Source organism: Salmo trutta, chromosome 2, assembly GCF_901001165.1.
Source record: "Salmo trutta chromosome 2, fSalTru1.1, whole genome shotgun sequence".
In the NCBI taxonomy this organism is placed as follows: Eukaryota; Metazoa; Chordata; class Actinopteri; order Salmoniformes; family Salmonidae; genus Salmo; species Salmo trutta.
In genome coordinates, this window is record NC_042958.1 from 34,613,938 (window position 1) to 34,633,369 (window position 19,432).

General features: G+C 42.8%; 2 protein-coding genes across 2 annotated transcripts in view; one reads left to right on the top strand and one right to left on the bottom strand.

The window, feature by feature from the left end:
* LOC115154378 (acyl-CoA dehydrogenase family member 11) overlaps positions 1 to 19,432 on the top strand; it is a 55,243-nt gene that overhangs the window by 18,528 nt on the left and 17,283 nt on the right. The gene's annotated exons all lie outside the window — the stretch shown is intronic.
* Positions 11,438 to 18,544, bottom strand: LOC115154384 (atypical chemokine receptor 4-like). The gene is made up of 2 exons (XM_029700564.1): positions 18,417 to 18,544; positions 11,438 to 13,126 (listed from the first exon to the last, which is right to left on the bottom strand). The coding sequence occupies exons 1-2, from the start codon at positions 18,507 to 18,509 to the stop codon at positions 11,966 to 11,968; spliced, it is 1,254 nt and encodes a 417-aa protein (XP_029556424.1). The 5' UTR covers positions 18,510 to 18,544; the 3' UTR covers positions 11,438 to 11,965.

Genomic DNA, 19,432 nt, shown 5'->3' on the forward strand with positions numbered 1-19,432 from the left:
AAGGAAAACACACAAGTCTTTCCATCATTGTATGATTTTTTTGTGTGCAAATGAACAAGCTTACGGACAATGTAAATTGTGATAAATTTAATTTAATCAGAAGCCACTGCCAGATTTCTGGATTGGGCTGCGTTCAGAGTATCCTGCCTTGGCAAATCACGCTGTTAAGACACTGATGCCCTTTGCAACCACGTACCTATGTGTTGGTGGATTCTCGGCCCTCACTAGCATGAAAACTAGATACAGGCACAGACTGTGTGGGAAAAATTATTTAAGACTGAGACTCTCTCCAATACAACCCAACATTGCAGAGGTATGTGCATCCTTTCAAGAACACCCTTCTCATTAACCTGTGGTGAGATATTCACAATTTTTGATTAACAAATAAGGTTTTATATGTAAGATGGTTAAATAAAGAGCTAAATTATTGATTATTATTATTTGTGCCCTGGTCCTATAAGAGCTAGTTGTCACTTCCCACGAGCCGGGTTGTGACAAAAACTCACTCATTTTTATGTTTAATAAATGTATCGTACAGTGTGTGTGTGTGGCAGGCTTACAATGATGGCGAAAAACAACAGAGTCCGCTGACCCTGGTGCTAGAAGGGGTAGGCAGCTGGAGGTTGAATGTTTGAAGGGGTACGGGACTATAAAAAGTTTGGGAACCGAACCACTGATCTAAGGTATTTGTAATTTAATTTACAACAAGCATGGTAGCCATAGTGGTGCTATGTTTAGGTCTGAATCCAGATAGATTAACATTACGAATAACATTTACAGATCGAAAATAACAGCTGTTTGTTGACCAATGATTCTAGTATTTTGGCAAGGCAAGGGAGCCTAGAAATGGGTAGATCATTTTCAAGATCACTATTACATGCTATGAAGACAAACCCAGGAATACCATCTGACCCTGTGGCCTTACAAGTGTTGACCCGTTTAAAAACCTCCGTTTTTTTTCGAAGTGTGCATAAAAGGCATTTGAGTTTGTTTTGTAGAGAGGCATCGTTGGGCAGATCATGGCTTCCTTTGTAGTCTGCAATGTACTGTAGGCCCTGCTACATTGGTCTAGTGTTAGCACCGGTATAATAGGATTCTACCTTGTTCCACTATTGTCCTTTTGATGGCTCTGCTGACGTCATAGCGGGACTTGTTCGTGTCCTCAGCCGTAGCCTTGGGTTTTCTGCGACAGCCCTGTGAGCCGGTAGCTCTGTGAGCGATGCATTTCCTGATGAAGCCGGTGACGGAGGTGGTTAGCTCGTCGACGCTATCGGCGGAGTCCCGGAACATATTCCAGTCAGTGCTGGCAAAGCAGTCCTGCGGCAAACCGTCTGCCTCGGTAGACATTTCTTTTAACGGAACGTGCCACTGGTACTTCCTGTTTTGAGATTTTGTTTCTGAACAGGAAGCAGGAGTATAGAGTCATGATCTGATTTGCGGAAAGGGGGGGCGAGGGAGGGCTTTGTATGCTTGCTTGTGGATTGAGTAACAGTGGTCTTTATCACCCCTAGTGGCGAAAGAGACATGTTGATAGAAGTTGGGCATTACGTGTCTTAGTGGCGCAGAGTTAAAATCACCGGCAACAAGAAAAGCAGCCTCCGGGTGCATGTTTTCCTGCTTGTTTATAGCCTTGTACAGTTTGTCAAGTGCCATCTTGTTGTTGTTGTCCTGAGGCAGAATATATACAGCAGTCAGAATAGATTAAAACTTTCTTGGGTGGTAGAAAGGTCAGCATTTGATCATCAGATATTCCAAGACAGGTGAACAATAGGTTGAGACTTCCACTGTGCTAGCATCTGCACACCATTTGGTGTTGATGAAGATATATATATATACCCCTCCCCCTCTGGATTTCCCTGAATCCAATGTCCTTTCCGCCCGGTGAATGGAGAATCAATCGAGTTGGATAGCCATGTTGAGTATCTTGTCTGAAAGCCATGTTTCAGAAAAACAGAGAATTTTGAACTTACGAGAGCCTTATTGATAGCAAATCCAGGATCCGAGGTCATCCTTATTATCAAGTGACTTTCCTATTGGCCAATAGAATAGAGGGAAGTAGTGGCCGGTTTTCCCTTCGCTTTAGTCTCACCAGGAAGCCCGCTCTCCTGTGTAATGAATGCACTGAGAGTCGGGAAGCAAGTACAGTGAGTGAGCATTTTTTAAATAAATAAACAAAACAATAAACACAAACACCACACCGACATGAAACAGAGTCAATAACACCTGAGGAAAGAACCAAGGGGAGTGACAGATATAGAGAGGATAATCAAGGAGGTGATGGAGTCCAGGTGAGTGTCATGAGGCGCTGGTGCGCTTGACGATGGTAACAGGTGTGCTGGATAATCAGCACCCTGAAGACCTAGAGGCTGGAGAGGGAGTATACGTGACATCCTGCCTCTTCCTTGCCGGCGTTTCCACCTGATGTTAAGGATGCATCACAGACACTTGTTTATGAAGGTCTGAGTTGTTGTTATTGTGTTTTTTGTTTTCCTCCATGTTTCTGAGCCACACAGCAGCACTGAGTTAACATCAGTGTTGAAAATATATATTTCTGGGTGTATTTTTCTTTTCTTGGAGCTCCGGATGTTTCTAAGGGAGGCTACTCTTGCTTTTTGTATTCTGGCCTTTACGTCCTCCTCAGCTCCGCCTTGTTTGGTGATGACGCTGCCCCGGTAGATGAAGGAGCTGGTGTCCTACGTAACACTATTTTCGCCATTACCATATTGTTATCCCTTAAATTATTGGGAGCGTACATCAAGTGGACAAAATATTAGGAACACCTGATCTTTCATCACATAGACTGACCAGGTAAAAGCTGATCCCTTATTGATGTCACCTGTTAAATCGACTTCAATCAGTGTAGATGAAGGAGGAGACGGGTCAAAAAATTATTTCTAAGCCTTGAGACAATTGAGACATGGATTGTGTATGTGTGACATTCAGAGAATCAATGGACAAGCCAAAAGATTTAAGTGCCTTTAAAATGAGTATTTTTTTATTTAACCTTTATTTAACTAGGCAAGTCAGTTAAGAACAAATTCTTATTTACAATGACGGCCTACCACCACACAAAGGACACCCAACCAACTTGACACAACTGTGGGAAGGATTGGAGTCAACATGAGCAAGCATCCCTGTGGAACGCAATGACACTTTGTACAGTCCATGCCCTGACAAATTGAGGTTATTCTAAGGGAAAAGGGGGGTGCAACTCAATTAGGAAGGTGTTCCTAATGTTTTGTACATTCAGTGTCTAGAGTTTGTCACCACTTCTTATAACATGATTTAAAATTAAATTTGCATCATAATAATGTCCAGATATAGGCCTACAACTTATATATGTATAGATAACTCCAGCATTTATATTTCTCCCACTTATATCCATAGATGTTTAATGAGAAAAACAGCTTGCTGCGTTTGATTTGAGTAATCGACACAGTGTTCCCAAATGGGATAGTTGTGGTTTGTCTTCTCTCTTGTGTATCAAGAGTGCCACTAGAAATGACCTGATTTGACCCTGGACTCATGTAAATCTACCCTCTCTTTACGGAGGAATCTGGACTCATATACTGTATATTTGTTTTTTTGCTGCACTTTTTTTCTTCTTCTTCTATTCTGCCCTTGATCTCCTTTTTCCTTCTCTTTAAAATGAGTCGCTTTGGGGTACGTTTCAGAGCTGTGTGACCGTGAAGACTACAGCCCTTTGCTGTGTGTGTGTGAGTGTGTTTGTGTGTGGTGATGTAGTTTTAGCTGTAACACACTCCCAGGAGTGTGGTAATTTACTCCAATGACTCCCAGACCCATGGTGAGCCTCTTATCTGGAGGCCATAGTGAGCCCGGCATTAGAAGCAGACCTTATCAGAGATGTAAACCATCTGGACTCCTCGACTCCATGTAAGACTAGTTGATATCTGCTCAATCTAGACTCTGTGTTCATTGAAACATGGGTCCTATGATGGGAAATTATGAATGATGACTATGTGGTGTACATTAGAATGGCTGTTGGTCGTTTTCCTATGGCTCACTATCAGAGGATATGGAATTGGTTAAGCTCTTTGGTTAAATCTCTTGGGAAATGACAATTTAGCTCAGCTTAGAAAAGGATACTTTAATGCCACTGAAGAGCGGGATTGGTTTTGCTTGTTATCCTGGCTTGTATTGTACTTGTAGGCCTTTTCATGAGATTGATAGAGTAGAGACGTGACAGTAGGTAGCAAAGTAGAAAGCAATGACAGCGGATAACGAGAGTGAGAGAGAGTAGAATAACGAAGGATAAAGAAAGACAGGTTGATCTGAAAATGAAGAAAGGAAAAGGAGAGGTTGATCTTAGTGAAGAATGTATAGTGTAAGTGTGAATAGGTAGATACAGTGTATATATATGTATAGATACCCTATAGATAGATATGCATAAATACTGTATAGATAGATACAGTATATGTATGTATAGATACGTCTGCTTGTTTACCTACACACTAACCACACTTGACGGTTTAGGGCAGAGGTGTCAAACTCAATCAGCGTTCTGACCATATTGAAAAATCTGTACACTTTCCCTCCGCTGCACGCTGTAAACGGAACACACGAAGCAGCGCAATTGGCTTCAGGCTGTAATTTCATAAAGAAAATCGCTCAACTGTTGACGCATTTATACTCGCTTGTGTGTCCTATTGTCCTTCAGTAGTAATGTATACTGTACCCTGCGTGTGAATACTTTATCTTATCATTTTTTGACAACCAATATTACATTTTCTTTAGGCTACAGTAATGACCCTTTGGAACCGCAACTTAGCATGGACAATGGCACTGACCGAATCTTCTACCAGACCTAAAGTTTAAATGCGTTTTGAGCCTACAACACGTTTAAACTTTCGGGCTGGTAGAAGATTCGGTCAGTGCCATTAGTGATGATATGATACAGCGCACTGTCTGGCTCGTGTGTGTGGGGGTCTGGGAGGAGGTGTGTGTGTGGCAATGCACTGCCGTTTGGCTTGCAGCACTTTGGCAGTGCTTTCTGTGACTTGTAATGCAGCATATGGGGTCATTCTATGAAAATGCGGGCTTTTTGAACAGCCAACTTTTACAAATTGTAATTCTTCAACAACAGAAAAACTTGTAGTGAGATAATAGTTAACCCCTTAACATTATACATCAATATAAATGGCAGCTTAACATATTTTTTTATTTGTACAATATTACATAAAAAAATGCTTGTGGTGCCTTTGTCACTGGTGTTACCTATATTTTAGATGACAATTCAGGCTAGAATGTAATTTCAGTCTTTAATTTGCATATAAACTCAGCAAAAAAAAAGAAACGTCCTCTCACTGTCAAATGCGTTTATTTTCAGCAAACTTAACATGTGTAAATATTTGTAGGAACATAACAAGATTCAACAACTGAGACATAAACTGAACAAGTTCCACAGACATGTGACTAACAGAAATTGAATAATGTGTCCCTCAACATAGGGGGGGTCAAAATCAAAAGTAAGTCAGTATCTGGTGTGGCCACCAGCTGCATTAAGTACTGCAGTGCATCTCCTCTTCATGGACTGCACCAGATTTGCCAGTTCTTGCTGTGAGATGTTACCCCACTCTTCCACCAAGGCACCTGCAAGTTCCCGGACATTTCTGGGGGGAATGGCCCTAGCCCTCACACTCCGAGAAGTCCCAGACGTGCTCAATAGGATTGCGATCTTGGCTCTTTGCTGGCCATGGCAGAACACTGATGTTCCTGTCTTGCAGGAAATCACGCATAGAATGAGCAGTATGGCTGGTGGCATTGTCATGCTGGAGGGTCATGTCAGGATGAGCCTGCAGGATGTACTGGCCGTACGCACTACCCTCTGTAGTGCCTTGCGGTCAGAGGCCGAGCAATTGGCGTACCAGGCAGTGATGCAAGTCAGGATGCTCTCGATATTGCAGCTGTAGAACCTTTTGAGGATCTGAGGACCCATGCCAAATCTTTATAGTTTCCTGAGGGGGAATAGGCTTTGTCGTGCCCTCTTCACGACTGTCTTGGTGTGTTTGGACCATTCTAGTTTGTTGTTGATGTGGACACCAAGGAACTTGAAGCTCTCAACCTGCTCCACTACAGCCCCGTCAATGAGAATGGGGGCGTGCTCGGTCCTCCTTTTCCTGTAGTCCACAATCATCTCCTTAGTCTTGGTTACGTTGAGGGATAGGTTGTTATTCTGGCACCATCCGGCCAGGTCTCTGACCTCCTCCCTATAGGCTCTCGTCGTTGTCGGTGATCAGGCCTGCCACTGTTGTGTCGTCTGCCAACTTAATGATGGTGTTGGAGTCGAGCCTGGCCATGCAGTCGTGGGTGAACAGGGAGTACAGGAGGTGACTGAGCATGCACCCTTGTGGAGCTCCAGTGTTGAGGATCAATGTGGCAGATATGTTGCTAATTGGAGTGGGTCTAGGGCTTCTGGGATAATGGTGTTGATGTGAGCCATTACCAACCTTTCAAAGCACTTCATGGTTACGGACGTGAGTGCTACGGGTCTGTAGTCATTTAGGCAGGTTGCCTTTGTGTTCTTGGGCACAGGGACTATGGTGGTCTGCTTGAAACATGTTGGTATTACGGACTCAATCAGGGACATGTTGAAAATGTCAGTGAAGACACCTGCCAGTTGGTCAGCACATGCCCGGAGCACACGTCCTGGTAATCCGTCTGGCCCCGCAGCCTTGTGTATGTTGACCTGTTTAAAGGTCTTACTCACATTGGCTACTGCGAGCGTGATCACACAGTCGTCCAGAACAGCTGATGCTCTCATGCATGCCTCAGTGTTGCTTGCCTCGAAGCGAGCATAGAAGTGATTTAGCTTGTCTGGTAGGCTCGTTTCACTGGGCAGCTCACAGCTGTGCTTCCCTTTGTAGTCTGTAATAGTTTGCAAGCCTTGCCACATAAGACGAGCGTCGGAGCCAGTGTAGTATGATTCAATCTTAGCCCTGTATTGATGCTTTGCCTGTTTGATGGTTCGTCACAGGGCATAGCAGGATTTCTTGTAAGCTTCCGGTTTAGAGTCCTGCACCTTGAAAGCGGCAGTCTACCCTTTAGCTCAGTGTGAATGTTGCCTGTAATCCATGGCTTCTGGTTGGGGTATGTATGTACAGTCACTGTGGGGATGACGTCCTCGATGCACTTATTGATAAAGCCAGTGACTGATGTGGTGTACTCCTCAATGCCATCGGAAGAACAAGGTCTTGACAGTCTCACAGCTGAGCTGCAGAGGCGGTTTTCAAAGAAGAATTACGAGATAATGCAAGGGGTCCAGTCTCTCAACCCAAAGAGTACAACATTCTTGAATGAGGAGCCTCTGTTTGCCTTTAAATCTGACTCAAAGGCCTGAGCAGAGGACCTCAAACATGAGGCTTCTTGATAGGAGAGAGAAAAGTGGAAGGGACAGACCGTCTACTCTCCTTGACTTTGTTGTGTTTCTAGAACCTTAAGAGGTCTTCCATGAGCTATTTCGACTTTGTAAGATTTCTGTTGTTACACCAGTCAGCAGTGCTTCTTGCGAGAGAAGTTTCTCATCTTTAAAACTGATTAAAATCCACCTTAGGACAACAATGGTTGATGACAGGTTAAGTCACCTCGGAATTCTCAGTGTTGAGTCGAGGGGGGCACGCTCCCTCAACATGGATGAGTTTGTGAAACATTGAACCACAGAATTATGCTGTTTTTAAATCAACCAGGGATAATTTGGCACTTAGGCGGTCCCTCTCGTCATGATTAAAACCTGCACTGTGTACTAGCTAGTACACTGACTTCTAAAATGATAAATCCAAAGGGTATCATGTCACACAGATGTAATGTGTTCTTGACAATTCCAAAACGCCAATTCCAAAACGTTTATTTGCTATTAGTTAACATAATATGTATGAACATACATATGATACTGTAAGTTTAATATTGATGGGCACCAAAATTATTTTACATTTTCATGTCCATTTCTGCTTGATACCTGGTATGTCAAATTGCAGTGTTTTTTTTGTAAATGTACTTTTTTGTAAATAAACTAAGCATTTGTGTGTTACATAAATTGCAATCTTATCTCCTTGGTGCTTGAGCTTTATTTTCTGAAAATATTTTGGATGTTCTAAACTTATAGACCCAGATTTTATATTCATGAAAACAGAGTGACCCAAGTCTCTCCAGTGTGCGTGTGTGTGTGTGACACATCTTAAGTCCTCTCATGAAATTACCAAGTTAATCATCAAATTGTTAACATATGAAGAGAGTGCACACTCACCATGTGCTTTTCAAAACAGTCCTGTCTCCAATAAACCTTTGACCCAGGAAGAATTTGACAAGGATGTTGCATTTTTTTCAGAGTGTGTTTGTTTTTATACATTTTAACACCAGTGACATGAAATTGAGGGACAGCTATTACTTGTAAATTATTTGTAATATTTAGTTTATATTTTAGTTTTTTTTATGTAGTCCACTAAATAACTATATTACTTTCCTTTGCATTATGACATTTAGAGGGAGAAAATATATTTTAAAATTCAAAATATGTCATTAAACCATGACTCCTGACCTGAGGGACAAGCTAATTTCATGGTACTGACTGTGCTCTACAATATATAAAAAACATTGTTTGCAATAATAACTGTCTTACATATGTTTTATTAATAATAAAAAACTTCAATTAAAACTCCCCCAAAAAACATTTAATTATCTCACACTTTTAAGTGTTTTTCCTGGTGAATAAGGCCGGGACAGGAAAGCCACCATTTTTGTAGAATGACCCGTATGGCTGGCGGTATTGAAGCGGACCAAAATTAATTGACAACCCAAATCATTTCGCAGGCTGGATAGAAATGCGTGATTCAGCCCCGTGGGCCTTGTGTTTGACACATGTGGTTTAGGGTGTAGTAGTCTCACTCTTGCTGACCTGACACACCCTTAAATGTTTTTCAATCTTCCTTTCGGAGAACCTCTCACATTTTAACTAGGCAGTCAAGCCAAATCGTACTGAGCTGGTTATCAGTATGAGGCTTACACTACCTCAGAGTGGATCGATTATCGGTTGAACAGGCACCTTCGGAATTGTTGTAAGAAGTGATCACTGGGAGTCTGCAGACAGGCCAAAAATCATCTAGTCTCTAGCCAGCGTTCAGGTTGAGGTTCCTCATGGGGGGCGGTTCCACGCCTATGTGGCATATTAAATAACAATTAATTTTTTGTTTTGATGGGGGAACTCAGTCTGGGTTTCAACTTACTATTGAGAGTAAGAATAGCAGTTTTTCTCTTGCTATGACAGTCACTGACAGTCACTCAATTAGCCATGTCAGCTACCAATTTTTAGATTGGTAGTCTAGCCAGCTATCTAAACTTGTAGTCATCATGGCCGAATACCAACACAGGGCATGTGCCATGGGCCCTGACCTCCAGGGGACCCCCATTTAGATTTTGGCAGTCATTCTTACTCAGATATCATATTAACATGGCATAAGTTATTACAAAAAAAAACAGCACCAAATCAGTCATTCTCAGTGTTTTGGGAGATAGTTGAGGAGTTTGCTGTGTGAATATGAGTTTATCCCTCTAAAACCAACCACACACCTCACGTATGTGTTTCCTCAGCAATCCCAGCATACGAACACCCCTGTGTGTGTCCCAAATGGCACCCTATTCCCTATATAGTGCACTACTATGGGCCCTGGTCAAAGGTAGTGCACTATATAGGGAGTAGGGTGCCATTTGGGACACAAACCCAGTCATTACAGGGGAGAGGATATCAATTCACATTTTATTTGTCACATGTGCTGAATACTACAGGTGTAGACTTCACCATTAAATGCTTACTTACAAGCCCTTAACCAACAATCCAGTTTAAGAAATGTAGTTAAGAAAATATTTAGTAAATAAACTAAAGTAAAAGTGTAAATAGTCTGGGTGGCCATTTGATTAATTGTTCAGCAGTCTTATGGCTTGGGGGTAGAAGCTGTTAAGGAACTGTTTGGACCTAGACTTGACATGCGGTAGCAGAGAGAACAGTCTGACTAACAGATCCTGTAAGATAATAGGAGGTAAACACTGAGGACATTACTGTAGCTCTATCTCTGGTGGCTCCGGGTTCTGAGGAGTTTGTCCACTTTTAGAAGATCCTCTGAATCATTCCTGTGGTGGTGTAAAGCTTTTCAATAAGACACTGTTTAACTCTCCACACCATACAATGCATCTGACTATGCTTTGGGGGGGGGGGGGGGGCGATTTGTTATTCATGGGATACATTTACTTAAAAAAAAAAATTGTCAAAGGAGTTTGGAGCCCGCTGGAGTTAAATGTGATATTATGTGCCTTATCGATTTCAAAGAGTTTAATATAAAAGTCCTCTTTGAAGAGGAGTTTTAAGGAAGAGGATAAATGGCCATACTGAAATGGTTCACCACTGTTCTATGCATTGCACTCAACAACAACTTCTATTGCACTTCTAAGCCCAGATTATTTAAATGGGGGGAAACATGAGAGGACAGGCAGGGTAATTTAAATGCTGGAATCCTCTTCATGGGTATGTGTCCCAAATGGCACCCTTTTCCCTATATAGTGCACTACTTTTGGGTGCCATTGGAGACTGAACCCTTAAAGAGAAGCCTGCTATTTGTGTACTGTCTTCCTGCCTGTGTGATGGCCAGATGGAAGCCCTCTCTCCCTCACCCTCTCTCTCGCTTTCGATCTCTCTCACTCTCTATACCTCTCTCTCACTCTCTATACCTCTACCTCGCTCTCGCTCTCTCTACCTCTCTCTCGCTCTCTCTCTCTCTACCTCTCTCTTGCTCTCTCTCTCTCTCTCTCTCTCGCGCTACCTCTCGCGCTACCTCTCTCGCTACCTCTCTCGCTACCTCTCTCGCTACCTCTCTCGCTACCTCTCTCGCTACCTCTCTCTCTCTCGCTACCTCTCTCGCTACCTCTCTCTCTCTCGCTACCTCTCTCTCTCTCTCTCTCTCTCTCTCGCTACCTCTCTCTCTCTCTCTCGCTACCTCTCTCTCTCTCTCTCGCTACCTCTCTCTCTCTCTCTCTCTCTCTCTCTCTCTCTCTCTCTCGCTACCTCTCTCTCGCTCTCTCTCGCTACCTCTCTCTCTCGCTACCTCGCTACCTCTCTCTCGCTACCTCTCTCTCTCGCTACCTCTCTCTCTCTCTCGCTACCTCTCTCTCGCTACCTTGCTACCTCTCTCTCTCTCGCTACCTCTCTCTCTCGCTACCTCTCTCTCACTCCCTGTCAACTTCTCTGTCTTTATTTTGCGGATCTCTCCAGCTTTTCTCACTGGCAACCCGCTGTGCAATCAGACTGCCTGCTTTCTTCTCCCCCAAAGCCACATAATACATTGAAATCATATGCTTCCTATCTGCAGGCACCATGGCTGTGTGAGGTTCAATTGAAGATGAGCAATAACATGAGAGATTTAGCTTGAGGGAACCGTTCCTTCTCATTTTTAGATTTATTTAAGATGTTTTCATATATGAGAAATAGTGGGGGATCACATAATAACAACTTATTTTATTTACACAAGATTCTGCTATACTTAAGATTGACTAGATACAGTATAATATATTATTTACTTAGACAAACACAGATTTATCTTGATGTCTAAGTTACTTAACAGTTATGTATAGCAAAGGCTTTTAGAAATGCTGGTATAGAGCAACTGCTTAAAAAAAGGGGACATCTGTGATTGGTACATTCCTTTTTGGACTTTTAAATGTATGATATAGCCATTTATTTGTGAATAATGTAACTTATAAATGCCTCATGAGCTTAGATGCATTTTTACCCAAACAGAACCCCAAATATAAGCTTGTTTGACTGCTGTGTTGTTTTTTGAATCCCAGATTGCCCTTTAATTATTTTCAGAAAATCAATAGAAGTGTTGTGCATTTTCCCTCTCGGTCACCATGATCCGTAGTAAGCCACTCTCACCATAATGAGAGTTCAGAGTTTTTAGACATGTTAGATGGTGAAGGTGCTGGTGTCCTCGTCCTCCGAGACAGATTGTGAGTGTGTTTGCCCGGCGGGGGTGTGTGTATTTAGTGAGATCTCCAACGCCCGCTCCTCATTGCCGTGGCGACCACCGCACCACCTCCCCCCGAGGCGCTGTCCGAGGCACTTGGCGACCCTGAGGACATGTCCTCTGAAAGAGGAGCCTATGAAGGCGTAGAGCATTGGGTTGAAGCAGCAGTGTGTGAGCGCCAGGCTCTCCGTCACCTGGAGAGCCCGGTCCAGACCCTTACTGAGGTCACAGTCGGTCACCAGGCCGTAGATGACGTCCAGCGTCCGCCACAGCTTCACCAGGTTGTAGGGCAGCTGGGTGAGCAGGAACACCGCCGCCACGGCCAGCAACACCCGCAGGGCCCGCCGCCTCCTGTCCCTGCACACATTGGCTCCGGCCCTAACCAGCGCCAGGCCCACCCGACAGTAAGACACCCCCATGACCAGGAACGGCAGGAGGAAGCTCAGCAGCACCTCCAGCAGCTCCAGGGCAGCCTTGGTCGGCCGAGCCATGCTGAGGGGGTAGACGGCCGTGCAGGCTAGACGATGAGACGAGTGCTTCACTGTGGAAAACAGCATGTCAGGCAGGCCCAGGCAAACCGCCGTGGCCCACACCACGGCACACACTAATATCCACTGTCTCCTGGCCCGCGGGCCACTCGCGGCCCGGCCTCCAGCGTTGTGGACCAGTGCACAGTAGCGGTCCACGCTAATGCAGGTTAGCAGCAGCATGCCGCAGCTGAAGTTGGTGGCATAGAGGAAGGAGGTGAGCTTGCAGGCAGCCACACCGATCCGCCAGCCGTGCACAGCGTCGGCCACCCAGAAGGGCAGCGTGAGGAGAAGGAGTAAATCGGCCACGGCAAGATTCAGGATACACACGTCTGTCAGCGTCCGCAGTCGCTGTTGCGATGTATACACCACCACGACCAGAGCGTTGCCTGCCACGCCCACCACCAGAGCCAAGGTGTAGACTACGGGCAGGAAGAGACGGCCGAAAGAACGCACCTCCGCTTTGTCGCACACCGAGTGGTAGTTGTCGTAGTAGTCACTGTCGTTGGAGCTGGAGTTGTCATAGTCGTAGTCCTCTTCCTCCATCCTCTCTGTTTTCTGAGAAATAAGGGACTAAAGGAACATGACATGTTAGGAATGACGTCAAGTCAGTTTAGTCTGTGCTGAGCATTGTATTTTAACTTAAAAGAGACCCGTTGACAAGATCACTTTATTTTGTTATAGACGAGGCTTGCTTGTTAAAATGATTATCTTTCACATACTTTAGACAGAATGGATCACATAATATGAAATGTGTATTTTATCTGAAAACACATATATTAGGAGAGAAGTAGAGAATGGCCATCCATCTGAAAGTTGTAATGCACTTACAGCCAATAACAGCATGACGATCCAAGTTGTCAACAACGATAGATTGTTTGTTATCCTTCCCCCCCTCACTGCTTTTTGCCCCTCTTTCTGACCTGTAGGGGTTTTATATTGGGTAGAATTTGTGGCCAATGCTTGACAGAGTGAGGAGTGTGTGTGTGTGTGCACGCGTCACAGGAGGTTGGTGGCAACTTAATTGGGGAGGACGGGCTCGTGGTAATGGTTGGAGCGGAATCAGTGGAATGGTATCAAATATCATGGAAACCATGTGTTTGATGCCATTTGATTTGCTCCGTTCCAGCCATTTTTATGAGCCGTCCTCCCCTCAGCAGCCTCCACTGGTGTGCGTGTGTGTGTGCATACCTGCGTGCGTGTAAACAATAAGCTCCTTCTTGTTAGGTACGCCCAACACAACAACAAAATTCCTTACCCCTTGACATGGTCACTATTCATACCCGTTGACTTATTCAACATTTTGTTGTTACAGCCCGAATTCAAAATGGAATACCTAATTTACATAAAGTATTCACACCCCTGAGTCAATACATGTTAGGATCACCTTTTGCAGCATTTACATTTACAGTCTTTCTGGGTAAGGCTCTAACAGCTTTGCACACCTGGTTTGTAAAATATTTTCACATTATTCTTTTAAAAGTTCTTCCAGCTCTGTCAAGTTGGTTGATGATCATTGCTAGACGGCCATTTTAAAGTCTTGCCATAGACTTTTAAGCCGATTTTAAGGCAAAGCTGTAACTTGGCAAGGAACATTCAATGTCTTCTTGGTAAGCAACTCCAGTGTATATTTGGCCTTGTGTTTTAGATTATTGTCCTGCTGAAAGGTATATTTGTTTCCGAGTTTCTGTTGGAAAGGAGACTGAACCAGGTTTTCCTGTAGGATTTTGTCTGTGCTTAGCTCTATTCCGTTTCTTTTTATCCTGTGTGTGTGTGTGTGTGTGTGTGTGTGTGTGTGTGTGTGTGTGTGTGTGTGTGTGTGTGCACATACCTACGTGCGTGTAAACATTAAGCTCCCTCTTGTTAGGAATCTCTCTAGCTTGATTTCTCTCACAAAACCTGTCAGTTGGAGTCACTTGCACACTAGTACACCCAACACAACAACAAAATTCCTTACCCTGTAAAATTCCTTTCCCCTGGACAAGGGTGGCTATCCCAGAAAAATCAGACTAATCTTTAAACACTCTTTGTGGTTTCCCAGATTAAGCCTAGTCCTGGACTAAATAGCACTTTTAATGGAGGTTATCCAATGATCTTACTGTTTAGTCCAGAACAACAACAACTCTAGTTGTGATACAAACGTTGGGCTATACGTTTAGATTTTTAATACATTCTAAGGCTACGTGATGTGACTCTTATGACGGTTTGAAAAAAAGTTCCCTGAAAGGCATGAGCTCTGCCTTATTTCTTGTGCAGGCTGCACACACTTCATCAGTCTCTCATTCACAATTTGACAAAAACTTGATAATATTCTCACCAGGCCTCGAATTTCACGGCGGCATCCCCCTTGTATGGCCATAATGGCCCCTAAAATATCCATGCCTTTTGCGACCAAAGTGCCCGAATATAAAAAAAATTATAATTCCCTTCTTCCGGCCGTGTTCCGAAGCACCGCTCACTCACATGGCTCTCTGATATCTCAATTCTTATCAGCCAATGCCTGTCGCCTAATTGGGTCCTTTTCACATGCATCTCAGCTCCGAAGTTGGCTACAGGTGAAACAGACCCATCAGGGACGCAGGAGTGTGCATCCTTCTTATCGAATTCTGAGGTGCATATTAATGATGTTAGAAGAACTGCCCACATTTACTTTTCGTCAGCCAACAAGATGAGTAGGAGGCCTAACAAACAGCAAAACAACTAGCTTATGTCAGTCTACTATCCCCCATAGTACAAAACTTGACCTATTCTATTGGTCAACTTGTCCTTCTGTGCGAGAAATAAATATTCCAAACATACTCTGGGACAGTTGTGGGATGTGATAGATTGCAAATGAATACAACCACTCGCAATGAGGCTGATGCAACAGATCAGAACGTTTAGTTTAACATGTTGATCAACTATTAGGCTGTTTCTTCGTACTATAAGCGCAGCAATGTGCACACACGGCAGTATGCTATAAGTGTGAATGTTCCAAAATGCAATCAATTGGCGGGAAGACACTGTTCTCATAAGTGACCACAAATGCAATTATGCATGTCATTTTTTTGCTTTTTTATGTTAAAAATTATCATCCCCAAACTTGAAACTCACGCGCAGCCTACTGTATGTATGCCAGTTAGGTTCTACAGCAGTTGTAAAGCGGATTGATGTGCTTCATTTTAAGAAGGTATTTGGCCGCTTTAAGTTGTGATACAAACCTTATGAAAACATATAGGCCTATGGGCTAGGCTACATGAGGTGTGCGACTATGATTTGAAAAGTCAACAACAAAAAAAGGCAGGCGCTGTTTCTTGTCTTACTACACACGCTGAACATCATTCACAAGTGATAATATATCATTCACAAGTGACCATCAGACTATTCTTAATTTAATATTGTATTTACAGTGTATATTATTTAGCATATGTATGTGTGAAATTAGTTTTGATTTAGAATGGACCATTATCATGCACCTGTCTCGGAACAGGGTAAGGGGAAAGAAATGCATGTCATCTATGCACTTAAATAGCAAATGGAGGACACTTTTCCCGTTGTTCATTTTCATGCCAGCCAGGAAGGCTGTACTCCTGCTGTAAAGCAAAGCAATATTCTTAATATTAGGAAAGCTGAGAAATGAATATAGTAGGTCTAGCCTATAGAAAGCTAATGGGATCCACTTCTTTTTAATAGAGGCCATCAAAACTCTGTTTTCTGACGCAATTGCATAGCTTATAGAAATGTTGTGCAACATGAGCTCATGGGCTCTCATGAAGTGTTTTGATTTGATTTTTGATTACATTTGCATTGATGTCAGAGTGATTAGCGGGACAATAGAGTACTGAGTACCAGGCTGTCAGCAGGCTACTAGCAGGCTACTAATGACCATCAGCAGCATCAGAGCTTGGAGAAGCCTAGTTACCATGACTAAACTGTCACGTGGAATTTGACTGCGGTCATGAATCGTGACCAATGGTGTGGCGGTAATAGGGTCACCTCAACAGCCCTAGTGGAGAGTTTTTCTACGAGCAGGTGTATGTGTGTGTGTTTGACTGCACCGGGCAGTATTTAGCTAGATACAGTATTACATGTGTTTACTATTCATGTGCTCTCTAACAGATAATCAAAACAGGTGAGGCATCGTCTCCTTTGCTGCCTGAGTTTAATAACATAGGTATTTAGGATGGCTTCCAGGTCTATTACATTATCCATCAACGTGTTTCTGCTAGCGGGAGAGAGAAATGAGCCGTAGAGCTGCTAGTGTTTGTACAGAGCGTCTGTTCTCATGTCCAAATATCTCAAATATTCAGCTGTCACAGCTATTCTTTCCTACTGGTTGAGTTCTCTGTCTGAGATGTATGGCCAAAAACACATTCATCTTCCATCTCTGATTAACTATGAGATATTCAACCTCAAGGAGCATTTTGTGTCAAAAGGTGTTTTTAAAAATATTAATAAATTATAAGAAAAGCAGCTGAAACTAATTTGTTGGCATAGATGTTCTGTCTGACTGAATATGCCATCATTTCAGAGAATTATCAGGTTAGGTTCAATCATAAACACACTACAGAACTTTGAACTTTAATAGTCCTAACAATCACTGTTCAGACAATTTAACTTCTGAATTTATGAGTCATAGTTAGGGTTGCAAAGGGAGGGTATATTACTGGAAAATTTCAAAGTGACAACTTTCAAGGAATATATAGAATTTTATCAGATGACATCTAGTGGCCTTTTTGGGTACTGTCATTATCTCTGGCCATGTGTGTGGCCCTATCACACGTATTATACAGTATATATAAAACATTACATTTGACTATTTAAAATAGAATGACAAAGCGGTAAACATTCTCCTAAATATAAACCATCAACTTAGTGAATACCATTGGTGTTATATATTTTTTTGACACTTTTATTTCTTTTTCTATGTCAATATGTCTTTGTTGTAAATGTTTTTTGGGGAAAAACTGGTGGCAGTTGTGAAAAAATACAATAGTTGGAAGAGTTGCAGATGCCTTTTTAATTAATTAGGCTATTTTCTTTTGAACCATATGGTCTATCCACTAGAAACGTATGGACAATATGGACACATACACTGAGTACACCAAACATTAGGAACACCTACATTACCTAATATTGAGTTGTTGTTGTTTTTTCCCTCAGAACAGCCTCAATTTGTCAGGGCATGGACTCTACAAGGTGTCAAAAGTGTTACACAGGGATGCTGGCCTATATTAACTCTGGTTGTGTCAAATTGGCTGGGTGTCCTTTGGGTGGTTGGTCATTCTTGATACACACAGGAAACTGTTGAGCGTGAAAAACCCAGCAGTGTTGCAATTCTTGACACAAACCGGTGCGCCTGGCACCTACTACCGTACCCCGTTAAAAGTCACTTAAATCTTTTGTCTTGCCCATTCACCCGCTGAATGGCACTCATACCCAATCCATATCTCAAGGCTTAAAATCCTCCCCTTCAACTACACTGATTTGAAGTGGATTTAACAAGTGACATCAATAAGGGATGATAGCTTTCACCTGGATTCACTTTGTCAGTCTTAATCCTTTGAACACTCAGTGTATATAAAAAAAAAATGTATTCTATATATGAATCCTTTTAAAAAAAAATGTTTTTAAAGTTATTTGAATAAAAATGACCAAAGTTAACATAAATTGCCATTACAGAAGATTCCGGTAACTTTGGTAAACTACCGGTAGCTTTGCAACCCTAGTCATAGTCTTTCTAGAAATGTAACTGCCCTCACCAGAATCATATACAGTAGGTAAGTGAGGAATACTTCTAACTATTTTCAAATAATAAATGTTCAACTTAAAGTGTATAAAGTAAATAAACTTAAAGTAAATAAAGGAGGTGATTGAGTCTTACCCTCAGTGCCTTCCTGTGGGAGATGTAGAGATGTTGAGGCAGTGGTAATTCATCCAGAAGAGACATCCAGTGGTATGGTACTGCGCTCCTCATAGTTTTTGTCAGCCCGTTTGTAAATCCAATGCTCCACCTCCCCTCCCTACAATGACCCGCAGTCTGGGAACACCTTTCACTGATATGTGTGTGTGTGTGTGTGTGTGTGTGTGTGTGTGTGTGTGTGTGTGTGTGTGTGAGAGAGCTAAAGGCTCACACACAGCTGGCGGGGCTCCCATGCTAAAGTATTTTTTTAGGTAATTGCAGATTAATTATATGCCGTTTATTAATTGTTTGATTATGTGTTTAAAATGTTTTTTTATTGGCTATTATTTACATGAATTTTGTGAATTACCTGTTGCTCTCCCCTCTCTTCACAGGATGGATATAAAATATGAGATGAAAAAAGAACAATAAACATCATTAAATGGCCACATCTTGGTCTTATTAACTTTTGGTCATGTAGTATATGTTAGTCTGTCAGACACATACATACACATCACAAAACAAAACCCCAGTCTCCGCCTGGGCAAACAACAGGCTTACCTAGACACAAGGAGAACCTCAGGATTGGGAGGAGACCGGGTGTGTTCATAGGGACAATTTAGTGTGGGCATAAAAGTGTGAAACGTATTTTCTTAGTATCTTTCCAGCACAGGGGAATTGCTTTATTGTGTGTAGTACCCCTCTCTGTGTGTGTCGTATGTGTGATACTCTCCACACAATACAGTTCACACTATAGAATCACATCATGCTTGCTTCGGGCCTACTTTTGTCCACAGGACTTAATTCATTTGAGTTTTTTGGTCTGCAGTTGTGTGATCCTGTAATAATCTGGTGTCCATATGTCTGTGACTCCACGTCCTTCCCCGGGGGACAGGGTACGGTCACTAGAGCAGGACAGTAAACAGGAAGCCAAGCTTTTGGTCACCTCCTCACCTCGCCCCAGGGACTCTGCTGGATCTCTGCGTTCCAGAGTGTAC